Below are 19,058 nucleotides of genomic sequence, written 5' to 3'. Positions count from 1 at the left end.
AGATTCTCCGAAGACAAACAATTGCCCAGGATAATGGTCTGGGGAATACTTTAAATCCTTAATAAGTGCCCTAGGTTAATGCTATTATTAGTATAATAGGTGAAAAAGCAGTGGCATATTGATTTCTTTAAAAAACGAAATGCATTTTGGATTGTACAGCTTTTTACAGTATCCTGTTTAGGAGTATATTCTTGCCATACATTTATTATTACTGATTATTAAGAATATTCACTAGAAGTTTGCACATGTTCAGGCAGATATAGAAAGACATCTTTTCCCACAGGTCTTGCGCATTCTTAGTCTGAAGCATCTCTCATCCAATCTCTCTTAACGTTCTACACATCTCAGCTCTTAACTGTCAGCTGTTTGTCCAGCAGCCATCGTATGATATAAACTATTGGTGAAGCATTCAGCATTGCCTTTGCCATACTGGGTCCTATTAATCTCCCCCTTGGCAGTCTCCTTTTCCAGGAACTTGTGTCTTCTTAAGCATTCCTTTTCAGATTCGTTTCCGCAGCCAACACAGCACATACAAGATGGAGATTTACAGGCAATACAAAGTGAAGATTGAAAGCAGATTCAGGTCTATCTTATAAATTGTATTCTTTTGAAGTTGATAGTAATTTTAGATTTTAGATTTATTTTCTAGTCTGTTAATTAGTGCTTTTTTGCCACCGCTGCCCCCCCCCATAGCCTGCTTCCTTTCTGGGTGCTAATTAATTGGCAGAAAATCAAACTCATATTTACTTCCAATTTTAGTAGCAGTGAAAAGAAGGAGGTTTCGCTGACCCGATGGCCTAATTTAAGGGCTATTATGCAGTGCATAGGCCCAATAACTGTTTCTCTCTCTAGATGATCCTCTACTCCTGAAAGCTTCTGTCTCTAGCATGATGAACATCTTCTTCTGAGCATGTGATGCTCATTGCTGAATTCCCTTATCTCAAAGGGAAGTTTTGGTAACCAAGCATCATACCTTGGTTATCTCAATCACAACATAATTATCTCTGCCGACAGGAGTGTCAGCAGTCCATGACAAGTCCGCCACCTTTCCTCCCTGGAAGTGGCGATGTTACAACTTTTTAGCACCCCACATTTTTGGAATTTGAAAGTTGAAAAAACACTCCACTCTGACAAGGTCTCGAAGCCCTCCTGCCGCCTTCCCAAAATTCAGTAAGTGCTTGCCTGGCTTTGGGAAGCAGGTGTGAGGACTCTGGCAGAGTCCTCGAGTCCTCCCTCCTTCTTCCCAAAGCCTAGTAAGCACCTGCCCAGCTTGGGGACAGAGGCCAGTGGGCTAGAAGAAGAAGAAGAAGAAGAAGAAGAGGAGGAGGAGTTTGGATTTGATACCCTGCTTTATCACTACCCTAAGGAGTCTCAAAGCGGCTAACATTCTCCTTTCCCTTCCTCCCCCACAACAAGCACTCTGTGAGGTGAGTGGAGCTGAGAGACTTCAAAGAAGTGTGACTGGCCCAAGGTCACCCAGCAGCGGCATGTGGAGGAGCGGGGAAGCGAACCCGGTTCACCAGATTACGAGTCCACCGCTATTAACCACTACACCACACTGGCTCTCTAAGACACCTGCCAAAGCCTGACACCTGGGGTGCTGCAATAGGAGCTTGGTGCAGTTGCCTGTGGGGAAACAAATAAATGGAGACTGGGTTTCCTCTGCTCACCTGCACAAAATTACAACTGTATAAGTAAAATAAGCATAAGATTAAAGTTACCTGTACACATTTGTAAGTTTGGGGAATAAGATGGAATGGGGTGAAAGTATACTTAAGTATTCAAATATTTATATGGTTCTTTTTACAAATTAAAAAAAAATGCTTTAAGATGTGATAACTTATTCTACAAATTTCTTGCAAAGTTTAAATAATGCCAGTGGATTAAAAGGCCTTAAGAATCAAGTGATGTCCTGATATGGCATAGTAGCTAAGGACACAATTTTTTTTTACACGCTTTTCCTGGATGTAAGTTCCATTGAGCACTGTGGGACTTAGTTTTGCGTAAACAGGCATAGACTTGTGCTGCATGAAAATGAGCTACAAATCAGGAAATTCCTAGTTTTAATGTTTGGTGGTTTACTGTTGTAGTGTTTATCTATTGTCATAATTTTATTATGTTTGTTTATAGTCATAAGATGTCAGCTGCCTGTAAATGCAGTAGTGAAGGGTGAGACAGATACAAATAAAGCTCATTTTCTTAAGCAAGCCATTATCTCTCAGTCCCTCTCTCTGTATCTGTAATATGGAGATAATCGTGCCTCCCTTTTTGTACAATTTAATGTATGCGAAGCGTTTTTAACACTCTAAAGCACTTTATGAATACTTTAGATTCCCAGAAGACAAACAATTACCCAGGATAACTTAATGGCCCGAGGAATACTTTAATCCTTAATAAATGTCCTAAGTTAATGCTATTATTAGTACAATAGATGAAAAAGCAGTGGCTCTCCCCAAACCATGTCCCTCAGTGGCCATCCCACCTGATGGTTCAACACGTATAACATTAGCGGGACCACTGGACTATATGGAGCTTGCCGAACTGACTGGGAGATTCTGAGACCAGAGAGAAGAGGTGGTGGAAGAAGACTGGAAGAAGTTTAAAGACTATTTGAAAAAATATGTTAATATTTAAATCTTAGAATAGCTTTGGAAGTGGATATAGGCTATAGGGTTGGAAGTAGAAGATAATTTATTTTAAAATAGTATTATTTGTAAGGGATAAAATATGATGATTTTTATGGTAAAAGCAAGTGAGATTAAAAAAATGGTTACAAATTATGATATATCTAATCTGCTAAATATGAGTTAAAATGAAAATCAGATGGGGGGACTTGGGGAAGTTCACCCAACAATGTTTAGAAAAAATAAGATAAGAATTTGTTTGTATTGTTTGCTTTTTTGTTTTTGTTGTTCATTTGTGTTACAAAATGAGTAATTTTTTTTTTGAAAAAAAAATTAACGGTACTAGTTTGCTCTCCCTCTTTGAACTCTCAAACCCTTTCCCCTTTTGTATCGTATCTACTAGACCGTAAGGTTGTGGGAAGGAACTGTACTTAAAAAAAAATAATCTTTATGCAGTGCCTTGGTAACTTTAATCACAATTGTCATCGTCATAATCTCACAATTAGATGACCGCATCACCTGGAGGATTTATAGTTTTGCTAAAATAATATTTCAAGATCAGACCCAATTTTTGAATACACACATTTCTGTTCTTGGCTTATAATGCAGACTGAATATTAATTTTGATCCAGCTTTTCCCTTCTCTTGTCTCCCTCCTGCCTGATCTCCCATGCTTTCCCCCTCAATCTTTTAAGAAGACTTTAAGAAGATGGTGGTGCTTTCGCAGGTGCAAATTTAGGGTAAGGCATAAGCTAGTTGTTGGTCATGGCCCACCAATAAATGAGTACTGACACTGGATTTCTGGAATATCCATCTAAATACTTTTGTTACAGGAGAGGAAAAGTAAACCTCCTTCAACACTGTGTTATGTTTTTAAAAAATGGTTCTGAAAGGCCACACAGCAGCTGCTTAGGGCAGAAGATGCAAGACAGATGCAGAGCTATGCTTTGAAGGAGAAAACAAAGAAATATAAAAGGAGACAAATTATACAATTTGGTTGGGTGTCTTAGGCTTTGTTTGCTTCTTTTAGTAAGATGACAGAAGATGTGAATCTTATTTATTTTTTAAAAGCTAACCTTCACAGTCCAGACAGATTATTACTGGCAAAGTTAATTTCAACTGAGCAGCTGCAAAGCTTCCAGTGGCAGATGCAAAGCTTTATACAGTCAAGAGAATCCCAATCGCTTCTGACAACATTTTCAAGCACATATACTTGTCTGAGCAGAGACTTGGTAATGCTTAGAATGTAAGGACTGAAAGAGTAGCAGCTTTTCCTTTAAGACTGGTGAACGTTACATCATTTGGTTAAAAAATGTCAAAAAAAAACCCCACCCAAAATCTTCGTTTCAAAGAGATGTGTATTCACTTAAAAAAAAAGTAATTAAAAAGTTTTCAAGTGAAACCCAAATTCCTTGTGCTTCTAATACAGAGCAGTTTAAATTTTGCAATCACTTGAGTAAGCAAATTATGGGAACATTCTCATAGTTTGCTAACGTACGATCACTTATTTTTGGAGAAATTCTAGCCTTGCAAATGCAAGCGTTATTTCAGAAGACATAATCTGTATGAAAAGCTAAAGCCAAGACTTAAGAACACACACACACACACACACACACACTTAGAGAGAGAGCTGCATACACACAAAACACACAAACAGGGCTGTGTCTACATTTGTCTATTTTATCTGAAGGGAGAGGAATTGTTTCAGCAGGACCTTGATTTAAAGGCTGATTTTAAACCAATGTTTGTGCATGGGAGGTTTTTGCACATGTGGAAGCCCCCTACTGAGATGAAAAGAAAGCACCCATTTTGTCAACTGCGCTGGAAGAGAACAGGAGAAAAGAAGCATTAGCTGCCGAAGGAAATTTTAAATAAAATTAACAAGAGGGAAAGAAAAGCAACAGAAAAAATAAAACACGTTGAAGCGATACCTTCAGCAAGTGGGTCAAGAGTGTGAATCATAAGCTGGAAAATGCTGTTCCTCATTAGACTGTTGTGCAGAGATGCAGAGCTCCCACCACGCTGCAGACGGGGCTTAGTCTAAAGGGGGAAAGAGGGGAAAAAACTATTTAAATCCTGTTTGGAAAGTAAATTTACTGCATGTACTACAACGCTGTGACTCCTCCCTACTATGTATATAAAGCAGGTATTGTTATTTTTAAAATATTTTAGGAAAATAATTAGATAACACAATAAGGTCGTACAGACAGGACTAACCCGCTTGCTAAACGAATTCAGAGGCTGTTAAAAATAAACGAAGGATCAATATCGGAAATGTTTATCAGGACTATTTGGACTAATTAAGGAATGCAGTGCAACGTTAGATCATCACTCCCCGAACTTCAGAGCATGGGAAGTCACCCAAAGATATATAATTTGGCACGGTTGTTTGGCTTTTTAAATTGTATTATAATTTGGAATGTTTTAATGTGGTTTTTATTGGATGGTTACAATGGAAAACCTAATAAATATCTTTAAAAAAAAAAAGATAATATAGTCTTAGATACTTCACATAAAGCTAGGTTTTCAGTCCCTGGGTCACATTATATAAGCCTCATAAACACAGTATCTTAAGAGCAAATGACAAGTTAGTTGTGGCCAAGGAAGAAGGGGCCTCGTCCAGCCCACAGTAGAAATACTGAGCAAAATGAAGGCTCCAAATTGGTCTAAAAACAAGACCAGGCATCTACTAAGGTAACTCTTCCCCTTTACTTACTGGTTCGTGGCAGGAGTGGGCATTTGTGGAGGGGAGTAAAAAAAGGACAACCAGGACATTCCAGGATCAAATCAGAAATTGGGACGGCTTCTGAAATTCTGAGATTGCCCCTAGATAATGGGACACTTGAAGGAACATGTGTACTATGGCCAGTCTGGTTTGATTGCTTTTTGGTGCAGCAAAAGGAAGAAAACTGGAACTTTTGAACAGTGTGGTAGTTTTATTTCAACCGTGCTTTAAAGCAGGGGTTGGCAACCTAAGACCTATGGACCCACACTGCCCGCTAGGGGACCCTCGCCACCTGCTTAGTCGGCTCCTGTGTGCCATGCTAAACCGGCGCAGAGCAGAGCGGGGACTGCCTTCCGCGACACTGGCCGGCTTCCTGCAGCCAATGGTAATAATAATAATAATAATAATAATAATAATAATAATAATAATAATAAATTATTTGTACCCTGCCCATCAGGCTGCGTTTCCCCAGCCACTCTGGGCGGCTTCCATAGAAACCAAAAAACACTAAAATATCACACATTAAAAACTTCCCAGAACAGGGCAAGCCTCCTCCGCACCGGAAGGAGCGCCCCGGAAATAGCATTTGCGCATGCGTGCGCACTCCGGCCCAAGCCACAAAACCTTTGCCGACCCCTGCTTTTTAAGTGACATGTGAACCAGACCTATGGAAAAGCAATGAAGTCCTTAACATGGTTTCCATACTCATATGCAATTCATTCTTCTGACTCACTGTAGTTTTGTAGGTGGAATTATAACTCTGGAAATATATATGACTGTAAGATGTATGCGCAGTTGGTGGAAAAGAAAAAAATAACTTGCAGGGCCATTCTTTTATAACCAGGGGGGTTTGGTTAAGCACATGAGCCCTGAGAGGGGAGCTACGCATGACCTGGGCAAACACATTCACAAAACCGTATCTACTGAGGTGACACGAATGAAAGAACAGGCATTTGAAGAGAGTTAGCTATCAAAGGTGGGACGTGGGTGGCACTGTAGTCTAAACCACAGAGCCTAGAACTTGCCGATCAGAAGGTCGGCGGTTTGAATCCCTGCGACGGGGTGAGCTCCCGTTGCTCGGTCCCTGCTCCTGCCAACCTAGCAGTTCAAAAGCACGTCAAAGTGCAAGTATATAAATAGGTACCGCTCCAGCGGGAAGGTAAACGGCGTTTCTGTGCGCTGCTCTGGTTTCGCCAGAAGCAGCTCAGTCATGCTGGCCACAGAAGCTGTATGCTGGCTCCCTCAGCCTATAAAGCAAGATGAGCGCCGCAACCCCAGACTCGGTCACAACTGGACCTAACGGTCAGGGGGTCCCTTTACCTTTACCTTAGCTATCAAAGGAAAGGGAAATGTGTCCCTGGCTGCCAGTTAGTCAATGAAAGCGAAGTTCTTCACCTAAACTGGGCTAGACAGCTTCTACACCTTGGTTTCTTGTGGGCTGCAAAACTGCAAGGAGAGAGGCAAGCAACTACAATACAGTGGACGCTCGGGTTGCGAACGTGATCTGTGTGGGATGCACGTTTGCAACCTGCACATGCGTGGGTTGCGATTCAGCGCTTCTGCGCATGCACGACCACTGAAACCTGGAAGTAACCCGTTTCGGTACTGCTGGGTTTTGGTGGTCCGTAACCCAAGAAAACGCAACCTGAAGTGTCTGTAAGCTGAGGTATGACTGTATGTGGCTTGGTGATTAAGGCCAAGGAAAAATGGCAGACTCTGACTTGTATCTAGTCTTAAGTCATACTTGACAGTGGACCTATTGAAATTAATGAAGAAGAAGAAGAAGAAGAGGAGGAGGAGGAGTTTGGATTTGATATCCCGCTTTATCACTACCCGAAGGAGTCTCAAAGGGGCTAACATTCACCTTTCCCTTCCTCCCCCACAACAAACACTCTGTGAGGTGAGTGGGGCTGAGAGACTTCAAGGAAGGGTGACTGGCCCAAGGTCACCCAGCAGCTGCATGTGGAGGAGCAGAGACGCGAACCCGGTTCACCAGATTACGAGACTACCGCTCTTAACCACTACACCACACTGGCTCTAACTAAGCATGCCTAACTAAGGATCATTCATTTCAACAGGCCAACTGTGAATAAAACTTAGTTGGATGCAGTCCCTCTGTATATGCATCCATCTTCTAATAAAATGCAAATGAAATGGAAAAGTAAAATCCCAGAAATAGTTTTAGCACTAGAATTCTAAGTTTTACAATTATATCATCACATATATAATAAAAAAACCTGACTATGCATTTTAGAATCAAAATGACTAGATATAAAAAGACACTTGCTACTGCCTACCGTTAGTGTCTGGTCATCCCCGGCATTTGACTGCATGAGTGGAAAGGAAAAAGAAAAGACAAAACAAAAGAGTAAAATGGATGGTAAAGCATGCCAATGTTTTCAAAAGAAAGTGTTAAACAAAGTGTCAAGACAGCACAATAATTTCTCTCTCTCCCTAGAAATGCTAACATACATTCTCTAGAAAAGAGTCACATCTCAGTGTCATGCAACTCTAGACATTTATTCTAGACACATATGCATCTGAATCATTCATCTATGTAAATAAAAATGTAAATAAAGCACCTCAGAGTAATCCTGCTGTAAGAAGAATGGCTTGAAGAAATAAGGATGATTGCCTTGACATTTTGAAACAGAGACTGCATACCTACTATACCTGTAAATGATATTTAGGACCAATGAGGACTTCCCTTAAAATGTAAATCTCTTCAGAGAAGTAATGGTTCGGACAGTGGAAAGCAGTCCCACATCCCAAACCCCAACAACTTGGAGGCTTCCCATGGATGTTATTTACAAATTTATTTAAGTGCACATAACTGTATCTACACAATTAATTCCATGTCCCCTCACATCTAGCTTGGCCTTTACAGGATAAGTATAATAAATAAATAATGGGACGCGGGTGGCACTGTGGGTTAAACCACAGAGCCTAGGACTTGCCGATCAGAAGGTCGGCGGTTCGAATCCCCGCGACGGGGTGAGCTCCTGTTGCTCGGTCCCTGCTCCTGCCAACCTAGCAGTTCGAAAGCACGTCAAAGTGCAAGTAGATAAATAGGTACCGCTCCGGAGGGAAGGAAAATGGCATTTCCGTGTGCTGCTCTGGTTTGCCGGAAGCGGCTTAGTCATGCTGGCCACATGACCCGGAAGCTGTACGCCGGCTCCCTTGGCCAATAAAGCGAGATGAGGGCCACAACCCCAGAGTCGGCCACGACTGGACCTAATAGTCAGGGGTCCCTTTACATTTTATAATAAATGATAATAGATAGAAAAAGTTCCTCTTTAACCAGGCCTTTGCCTGATTGACATCTAATGCATGTTGGGTGCACAGAGGAGGAGGAGGAGGAAACCGGGCAGCAATTTCTGGTTTGCCTCTGGTGGCAAAATGTCCATGGCTGGCCCTGCTCCAGAGATGCCCGAACTGTTCAAAGAAACTTTAATAAGCACATTCCTGGTATTTCAAGCCACAAGCTATTGGGGAAGCCAGCCACAACCCAATTTGTAAGTTTTAGTGATGCAAAACATTGCAGAGTATGCTGTACACTGAACATACTATGCAATAATACACATGATATAAAGTAAGAGAACCCACAATTTATAAAACAGAATTTCCATCTCAGGCCAATAGATACGGCTCGTTTGTAGTTGACAAACTAAGGAAGACTTTGCTTAAAGCCCCATAGAAGCTACATGTAAATTGTGGTAGACGATGTGGTAGACTAGATGAGAAAACTTCCCCTTCCTCTTTTTTTAACTTATTACGCCAAGGAAAAGTCAACTGGGGTCAAAATGGAAAAGGGTTCTTCTGTTGTAGAAGCACAGGTGATTTTCTTCACAAGCTTATCTGCAGATACAATTTACCATCCTGCCAAATCACTACTGTAAGTGGTACTTTTGTTCTACAGCTTCCTGGGCTCCAATCAAGTGGGAAATATCTATATCTATATCTATATCTATATCTATATCTATATCTATATCTATATCTATATCTATATCTATATCTATATCTATATCTATATCTATATCTATATCTATATCTATATCTATATCTATATCTATATCTATCTGCCCTGGAAGCAGATTTCTCCTAATTTCTCCAAAAGGAGTAAAGGGAAGGAGACAGAGGACAATAATGGAAAAGACCAAGGTATGAGTGCCTACCTTCCACTTTCTCTGGGCTTCCTCCTTGTTCTTTCAGCTAGCCTCTCCTGCCCCATCGCAACTCTCCTCACCAGTCAGCCCATTCCATTCCATTCCATTCCTTGCTCTGTTTGCATTTCCAAGTGATTCAGCACTTCAGGGCTGCTGATCCTGCTCAGTCCCCAATGGATTGTTTCGGGTTCCTCCCCATTAGATATCCACCCCACCCCCTAAGATTCCTTGTACTTCTGCAAATCTCTGGGTTCACCCAAACCTCACAGTACCTGCTCTCTTGTGTGTGGATGGAGCTGTTTTGTCTTACGGTAAGGATCATCTCCCACCCCCTGAAATCTGAAAACGGGAGAAGCCAATGGAATCTGCCCAAGATGTCCCTGTTCCTCTCAGCCATGCCATTTTCCATGATGTTCAATTCCTGGTTTTCCATTTTTCCTTCCAGGCAGCATTCTGTGCCCACTGAGTCCTCAATGAGCTGTTTGGGGGGAAGGTGTTCCTAAGGATTTCTTTTTTTGCATTACTGCAAATCTTGGGGGTTTTCTGAGCCGCTTAACATCTTCCTCTTATGTGCAGGTGGTGCTATTTTGACTACATGATGATTGACACCTGTGCTCAGTGGAGTGATTTTCTCTGTACGTAATACTTTTCAGACCTATACAGTATTTGGATTTGGTACGAGATGGCAGCGGCAAATAGAGCTGTGTTGTTGTTATCATCATCATCATCATCATCATCATAAGAGACCAAGAGCGGGGTGTCTGTTAGTGCAATGGGGCTTTCTGCACTCTTCTTCCCACCCCAGAGCGGGATGTCTGTTAGTGCAAAGGGGGACAGTTCTACCTGGCAAGCTGAAAAGCTTGTGCTGGCAGAACTAGTGCCATAGTGCTATGATTCCCTCCAAAACACACACACATTTCTTTTCAAAAAAGAGTTATTGGCACAGTATTCCAAAGTATTTCCAGAGTGGGAAACAACAGCAAAGCATAAAATCATTAAATATAAGTTGTGTGTATGTGTAGGATTGTAGCTGCAGGGTCTCTCGAGTTCCTAAGCAGATTTACTGAGAATCAGTGGGACAAATAGCTCCAAGTAAACAGATTTGGGACTGAGATGTTGGACGTGTAAGAATTGCCCCCCAAACAGAGGCGAGACAATCAGTATAGAAGTCAAACAAATTATGCAGCAAGGGTGCAACCTGACTTGTTGAACACGATCTTTAGTACTGTCTAACACAGTACTAACTCATATTACATGCTTGTGACGATTATTCAGAAAGACAGCATTGCCGCTACCATGAGAATGCACTATATGGGCAACTCGCTTGCCAGTTTATCAGAACAAAACAGCACAAAACCTGAACAGCAAGTTCTTCATTACAGATAAAGCGTTCAGCACCTACTGGGGACTGAAGCATTGTCTCTTCTAATTATTCCTGGCACTTTACCTGTATGACTGTGATCTTCCAAACACAAAAAGAAAACGGTCTCCTAACCTTCATCTCTGGTATCAAGCTATTCTAAGTTAACTGGCACATGGTGACCTGACCTGTTGTGGAGGGCAAACGTCTCTCTCTCCCTGCCTCATACAGGATGGAGATGATGCAACAACGTGGTACTTAGCATACTGCCTATTCTGACTAGCTGAACAAATATATGGACACATTTTTATTTGGTTTCAAACAGCACAATTAACATTCCAAAATACAAACAAGTTTCCCAAATCATTTTCCTCATACAAGTTTCAAAGGAATGTATATTCTAAGCCCAGTCTTTTTGGTGTTTAATTTTGCTACCAAAATGTCCAAGGTAAATTATCTCCTCAGAAAGAGATCTGTTGGTGGTCCTGGGAGGTCAGATCCTTTAGTAACATTTGACAGACATGGAGTCTTCAGAAAGTTGCATTGTTTGACCAAGCCCCTCAACCTTCTGCTGTGGTAGGTAACCTTTTCAGACAAAAATTCCAGATTCTATTATATTCACCCCTCTAATGGAGATCTAGTGTTCAGCTTCTAGTATCTTACCACTTCAAATATTACTGCTGCCAGGAGAAGTATCAATGAGCCATTGTGTATAATCAATATTGCTTTGCTGTCATATAATGAGAGATGTGCTAAATATACATTAGTGGGGTTATGTGTGGAACAATTTCTGAAATCTCCCCAAAAACTTTACCACCCCACCACATACATATTAGAGAGCCTCCATATTATAACGCTGCCAACATAATGATGCTGAAGATCAGTTCATATAATGCACCCTTACTAGGATGAGATGGCAACTATGTTCAACCTTGAGTATGGACTCTTTTAATTCTAGCCAACATTGTTTTAAGTGGGTGGTTGCTTGTCCCAGATGGTATCCCACCTCAGGTCTTTGAGGTCTCCCACCCAGATCTGATTCCCACACTTCTCTGAATCAGGATTTGGGCAAAGCTGTTCTTACAAGATGGAATATGATTTCGTGCATTTTTGCAAACCTTCTAAGCAAAGTTTCTCCTAAGTTGACAAAAAATATAGAGGAGGTTTACTTGTCCGAACAAGTGTTTGTAGATAAGGTCTAAAGTCTCTAAGAGCAAATATATTATAAGCTCAAAAGGGCTTGTGGGAGTAACAATCCTTAAACCTTATTATAACCTATTAAAGTAGCCAAATAAAGCACATTGCATTTTGGTATGAGTCCAAAAAACCTAGTTAGCATCACACTTCTTTCTTTGTTCAGCCCAGGCTGGGATGAAATCACTCCTACTATTCAAAATATGACAAAATTAAGAGCTGAAGCCACTAAATAATAATAAAAATGGCTGTGATCCATCTCTCTCTCTCTCTCTCTCTCTCTCTCTCTCTCTCTCCACACACACACATATTTTAAAAACCCAACAACAATAGAAGTCCTCATTTTCTTTATAAAATAAAATAAAAATGTCCTGCTAGTTTTTACAGCATTGCTATCTTGTCATGCTGTGTGATTCTTCCACTGGAAAAGTTGTTGAGATGCCCTTTTCAAAGAATTGCTATGAATAAATGATTCCCCACAAGTACCACTCCAAATGAAATATTTGCTGTCATTTTAAGTATACTTGCTTGAAATCATTGAGAGAATCAAATATGCTTGTGTACACCATGCACCCAAAATTACATTTAAGGATACGTAAGCTGGACCATAAAGAAGGCTGATCGCCGAAGAATTGATGCTTTTGAATTATGGTGCTGGAGGAGACTCTTGAGAGTCCCATGGACTGCAAGAAGATCAAACCTATCCATTCTGAAGGAAATCAGCCCTGAGTGCTCACTGGAAGGACAGATCCTGAAGCTGAGACTCCAAGACTTTGGCCACCTCATGAGAAGAGAAGACCCCCTGGAAAAGACCCTGGGAAAGATGGAGGGCACAAGGAGAAGGGGACGACAGAGGACAAGATGGTTGGGCAGTGTTCTCGAAGCTACCAGCATGACTTTGACCAAACTGCGGGAGGCAGTGGAAGACAGGAGTGCCTGGCGTGCTCTGGTCCATGGGGTCATGAAGAGTCGGACACGACTAAACAACTAAACAACAACAACAACAAAGCTGACGTATCTAAGAAAATAATATTGTTACAGGTTTTGGGTACCAGAGTCTGTGGGTGCAAAGTAACCCACAATTTCTGAAACTGGCAGAAGTTGGACCTAATGGTCAGGGGTACCTTTACCTTTACAACCTCAAGTTGAAAGCTCATACCAATAACTAACTTAGTTTGTCTCTAAGGTGCTATTGGAAGGATTTTTAAAAATTATTTTATTGTATTTTATTTTCTTTAGTCTTGTAAATGTTTGATTTGAAAGAGGTAGCAATAATGCAACCAGAGAACACCTAGTTCCTACTGCTGGTTACATAAAACTCACAGTTTTAGCGAATTTATTCTCTTCTTCCAAGCCTGGCAAATGCATTTTAATTGCATCCAATGGTGAACTGCATCACCACTGAATCAAACAACAATGTTTTGTCATATTTTTTTGCAGCTAGAAGCAAACAGAGGTCTGTTTCCATGACAAAACATAACACGAGCAGGGAAATACCTACAACGCTCACTCAAGTTACAAAGAGAGCCTAGGAACAAAAATGGCAGCTTTCTGAAAAGGTCAGCTTTAATGTCAAATGAAGTCCATTTAGTGGAAAGTGCATATGATTTAGAGCTTTCTGAAGAGTGTGGTTTGTTTTTTAAAAAAGAAAATCAGAAGAAGAAAAAGCCAAGTTTTTTAAAATGTTAAGAACGATTCCACCATCCCCCCCCAAAAAGTAAGATGAAAAAGGATATATGTATCCCAGTGTCTTAAGTAACTTTTGAAATATATTCTGCCAGAACCTCGAAGAAAACCCTCTATCTCTGAAGTCAGGAAGCAGCTACCAAGAACACTTCTCCTCTGCAACCTAAGATGTCTGATAAACTCTAATGCGCATGAGTTTTCATATAACTTTGGAGCTTTTCACCTGCTATTTATTTGCCTTGCATTAGTTTGGATATGCTTATGACTGAAAAGGAATTTGAATCCTTGCTTCACATTGCACCAAAATCTGGAAGCATCTGAAAGACCATGGGAGAAATGAATCTCAAAGATGCTGGAAGAATAATGGTGACTTTATTTATGAAGAATGCCCACATTTTGGCCAGGAGGCCTTTATCAAGGGCTAATCAGATGACACAACCTTGATGGCAGAAAGTGAGGAGGAATTAAAGAGCCTTTTAATTAGGGTGAAAGAGGAGAGCGCAAAATATAGTTTGAAGCTCAACATCAAAAAAACGAAGATCATGGCCACTGGTCCCATCACCTCCTGGCAAATAGAAGGGGAAGAAATGGAGGCAGTGAGAAATTTTACTTTCTTGGGCTCCATGATCACTGCAGATGGTGACAGCAGCCACAAAATTAAAAGACGCCTGCTTCTTGGGAGAAAAGCAATGACAAACCTAGACAGCATCTTAAAAAGCAGAGACATCACCTTGCCAACATAGGTCTGTATAGTAAAAGCTATGGTTTTCCCAGTAGTGATGTATGTAAGTGAGAGCTGGACCATGAAGAAGGCTGATCGCCGAAGAATCGATGCTTTTGAATTCTGGTGCTGGAGGAGACTCTTGAGAGTCCCATGGACTGCAAGAAGATCAAACCTATCGATTCTTAAGGAAATCAGCCCTGAGTGCTCACTGGAAGGACAGATCCTGAAGCTGAGGCTTCAATACTTTGGCCACCTCATGAGAAGGAAGTCTCCCTGGAAAAGACCCTAATGTTAGGAAAGATGGAGGGCACAAGGAGAAGGGGACGACAGAGGATGAGATGGTTGGACAGTGTTCTCGAAGCTACCAGCATGAGTTTTACCAAACTGCAGGAGGCAGTGGAAGACAGGAGTGCCTGGCATGCTCTGGTCCATGGGGTCACGAAGAGTCGGACATGACTAAACGATTAAACAACAACAACACAGTCTAAAAAACAACAACCCCCATTAAAAATAACAATTATTCAGCAATGCACAATGTTTTGGGAAATTATATAATGTAAATCAATGAGTATGCTATTTAGGCTAAAAGAAGACAAAAAACAAAACCAAAAAACGCACTAGTTCATTCAAGCCTTGAGGGGCTGTTGCTTAATTTCAAAATCCATCGTCTAATTTCATGTCCATATTCCAAGAAATGACTCACACAATGTTTACCCTTTGGAATCATTCACTAAATCACTAACAATGCTATATACATCATTCAGTGTCCATGCAAAAAGAATCTATGTAGGTCAAACTACAAGGATGCTCAAAATAAGAATAGAGGAACATCTGGGTAACATTAGGAACCAGGAGATTGGCACCCCTTTGGTGAGTCATTTCTTGGAATCTGGATATGACATTAAAAACTTTCAGTTCTGGGCAGTGGAACAAGGTTATTCAGCAAATAAAAAAAAATCTACTTAATAAAGAACTACAATAAACTCACATTTATAAGTAATATGATTAGAACGTCCAAATCACTCTTGCCAAATGTACTTTATGGCTGGCTAAACCAGCTGTGTTGCATACACAGACACACACACAAAGATAAGTAGGATTTGGCACGAAATCAAACTTATCTCATACATCTGCCTTTCTCTTGATCTACCGCACATGTGGAACACAACTTTCCCTAGCACTGTGATGCATCAAGTTCAGAGGGGACCCATGGCCAGCAGTTGCTATCCTGATCCAGAATGTCTCTACTCGAGACCTCACCTCATCTTTCACCTCTCTCTCCATTGCGCTATAGCTCTTGTCCTCTGCAAACTTTCCCAGCTTCAGAACTGGTTCTAAATATGCATTCTTTGGTTTAAAAAAACAAAAAAAGGAAAAGAGCGGAGATAAAAGATAGAAGAACCTGAATAAAAATACCCTCCCCCATGTATATTTTATTGCTTCCTCGACACCTCCCTTTCCATGGAGGCGCAGATTGCAGCTATAACAAAGGCGGCATTTTTTCATCTCCACCAAGCTAAGCAGTTTCCTCCTTACCTCTCTCGCCCTGACCTAGCCACTGTGATCCACGCAACGGTCACCTCCAGATTGGATTATTGTAACTCACTCTACGTGGGGCTGCCCTTGAGACTGACCCAGAAACTCCAGCGGATGTCCTCGCCGCGGGATCACATTCACCCGGTGCTATACCAGCTGCACTGGCTCCCGGTGGAGTATAGGATCAGGTTTAATGTGCTGGTTTTATCCTTTAAAGCCCTATACAGCCTAGGACCCTCGTACCTATGGGACTGCCTCTCCTGGTATGTCCCACGGAGGACTTACGGTCTTCAAACCAAAACATCGTGGAGATCCCGGGCCACAACCAGAGCCAGGGCTTTTTCGGCTGTGGCCCTGATCTGGTGGAATGCTCTGTCACAAGAGACTAGGGCCCTGCGGGACTTGATATCTTTCCGTAGGGCCTGCAAGACAGAGCTGTTCCACCAAACCTTTGGCCAAGGGACAGGACGGCAGAGGACGAGATGGTTGGACAGTGTTCTCGAAGCTACCAACATGAGTTTGACCAAACTGCAGGAGGCAGTGGAAGACAGGAGTGCCTGGCGTGCTCTGGTCCATGGGATCACGAAGAGTCGGACATGACTAAACGACTAAACAACAACAACAACATCAAAACTGATCTAGTGAAAATACATTTTGCAAAGATATTTTGTCCTGGAGTCTTTAAGAGATTAACCGCTTTCACATTTACCATTTATATGGTGGAATTCAACATAGGAACTAAGTAGGGTACGCATGCAGGGGGGGAAAGTCCATGCTCCCCCCCCCACCGTGGGCCCCCTCCAGAGCAGATTTAGGGAGTGAAAGGAGGCATTGAAGGGAAATCCCATTGCAGCAACGGACCTCATTCCTCCCCTGCTTCAACTTAGATGAATTCTGCTGATAGAGAAATCATAGAACATAACTAATTTCAATAATAGTACAATACCTGCTACCGGCTGTGGAGTATAGGGCTTTTTGCTCAGGTGCTAAGGTCCAGGGTCCCATGCTAACAGCACTCATAAAATCTTCTATGTAATAAAGGGGTAGTTCAGCCTGACACAAATATGCACCAGCCAAAATGCAACATCAAGGAGCTTGAAAGGTTTTGATGTTGTTGCGTGACGAATAGCACCTAACAACAGAACCAGGCTGCAAAATAAAATTATTAAGCTATCGGGTTGACCTTGGCTGTTCAAATAAGAGGCAGAGCATTTTACAATGCCCTTTGCATACTTCTCCAATATATCAAGTTAATGCTGGCACAGTATTTCTGTCTAGAGAAATTTAGATCTAGACGGCACACACATCCATTTGTGTGTGTGTGTGACATTTGTACTCTTTAGAGGACAGAACATTCTTGTCCCATTTCAAAGGAATTTGTGGAGTCAGTCTGGGGAAGTATTTAGAAAATATCTACCCAAGTGTTTAAATTAATAAGCATCCTTGACTGAGAGAAGACATCTCCTACTTGTGTCCAGGGAGGTTTTAAAAACATGTGCTTGCATGTGCTTAAGTGCTGCCAGCATCTAAGAACTACACATTCATGTGTAGCATTTTTTTTTTTTACCAGAGATGATCTTATCTGGAACCAACATTATTAAGTGACATCTCTGGAACTCACCTAAACAGAAAGAGTATTACATCAATGGTGCATATCACAACCCCCCCTTTTTTTTTTACATTGTCACCTACTCTACAATAGATAGAAGACATGAAACATATCTGGGAACACTTCTTTTAATAATAATAATAATAATAATAATAATAATAATAATAATAATAATAATAATAATATATATATAATAATAATAATATATTATTTATACCCCGCCCATCTGGCTGGGCCTCCCCAGCCACTCTGGGCGGCTTCCAAAAGAATATTAAAATACTATGATACATCAAACATTAAAAGCATCCCTAAACAGGGCTGCCTTCAGATGTCTTCTAAAAGTCTACAAAAGTTTACAACACATTGCCTCCCCTCTGACCTCCCAGGAACCCCATACCAGAGATATGCCGCAGTAAGGACATGTGAATTCTGTCCGTCCGTCCGTCCCCCCCCCCCGCAATTATTCGGCAAACAACTAATATTTTATTTCCTCACCATCAAAAACATGCTTCCTTATCTTGTTCTCAGCTGAGAAGGATTATAATGGGCACAGAACAATCTCCATGGAGAAAGATCAGGAGAGTTTGCACATTGCGTGCTTGCGTAGAACGCATGCACATTATAGCTGAGACATACAGACTTACAGAGCGATAGTTTAATTGTGCCTGCTTGCAGCTAGCAGCAGAGACTACAACTGGTGACTGGGAGTGGCCACCGGGACCACATAACACCGGTCCTGAGAGATCTGCATTGGCTCCCAGGATGTTTCCGAGCACAATTCAAAGTGTTGGTGCTGACCTTTAAAGCCCTAAACAGCCTCAGCCCAGTATACCTGAAGAAGTGTCTCCACCCCCACCATTCAGCCTGGACACCGGGTCCATCTCCAAGGGCCTTCTGGCGGTTCCCTCATTGCGAGAAGTGAGGTTACAGGGAACCAGACAGAGGGCCTTCTTGGTAGTGGCACCTGCCCTGTGGAACACCCTCCCACCAGATGTCAAGGAAATAAGCAGCTATCTTATCTTTAAAAGACATCTGAAGGCAGCCCTGTTTCGGGAACTTTTTAATATTTAATGATGTATTGTTTTTAACACTCAATTAGGAGCCACCCAGAGTGGCTGGGGAAACTCAGCCAGATGGACAGGGTATAAATAAATAAATAAATAAATAATAATAATAATAATATCATCCTACGGCATGCCACTGTCCTCCCCTCTGCTTGCTTCTACTCATCTTCTTTGGAGGGTTGAGCAGCTCTGTGGTCCAGATTTGGGGGGTGGGCGCAGGAGGGAAAATTTTCCTGCACTATACTGGATACTACTCTTCAGTGCTGCTAATGCAGTGGTTTAACTTCACCCCCAGAGATGCACCCCTCTCGAAATAGACAGATGCCAACAACACAAGTGATCCCTAGATCATGCCTGCGTTGTGTGAAAA

At 41.6% G+C, this 19,058-nt stretch overlaps 1 protein-coding gene and 1 long non-coding RNA gene across 6 annotated transcripts in view; one reads left to right on the top strand and one right to left on the bottom strand.

The window, feature by feature from the left end:
* Positions 1-19,058, top strand: part of LOC309332590 — a 197,932-nt gene that overhangs the window by 19,750 nt on the left and 159,124 nt on the right. The window contains exon 2 of the long non-coding RNA XR_014152214.1: positions 12,943-13,083. This is a non-coding gene — a long non-coding RNA (uncharacterized lncRNA). The remainder of the gene's footprint in view (positions 1-12,942; positions 13,084-19,058) is intronic.
* Positions 1-19,058, bottom strand: part of SLC24A2 (solute carrier family 24 member 2) — an 85,172-nt gene that overhangs the window by 27,483 nt on the left and 38,631 nt on the right. For 4 of the 5 annotated variants that reach the window (XM_081845132.1, XM_081845136.1, XM_081845133.1 and 1 more), the window contains exons 3-4: positions 7,647-7,676; positions 4,556-4,664 (exon numbers count right to left, since the gene is read on the bottom strand). In XM_081845132.1, coding sequence (XP_081701258.1) covers positions 4,556-4,664; positions 7,647-7,676 — 139 coding nt within the window. The remainder of the gene's footprint in view (positions 1-4,555; positions 4,665-7,646; positions 7,677-19,058) is intronic. The other variant, XM_081845135.1, reaches the window with a different exon arrangement.

The sequence above is a fragment of the Podarcis erhardii genome, assembly GCF_964252035.2.
Source record: "Podarcis erhardii genome assembly, chromosome: 17".
NCBI classification, from domain to species: Eukaryota; Metazoa; Chordata; class Lepidosauria; order Squamata; family Lacertidae; genus Podarcis; species Podarcis erhardii.
The sequence above is the reverse complement of the archived record's forward strand: the minus strand, read 5'-3'. Positions and strand labels throughout refer to the sequence as shown.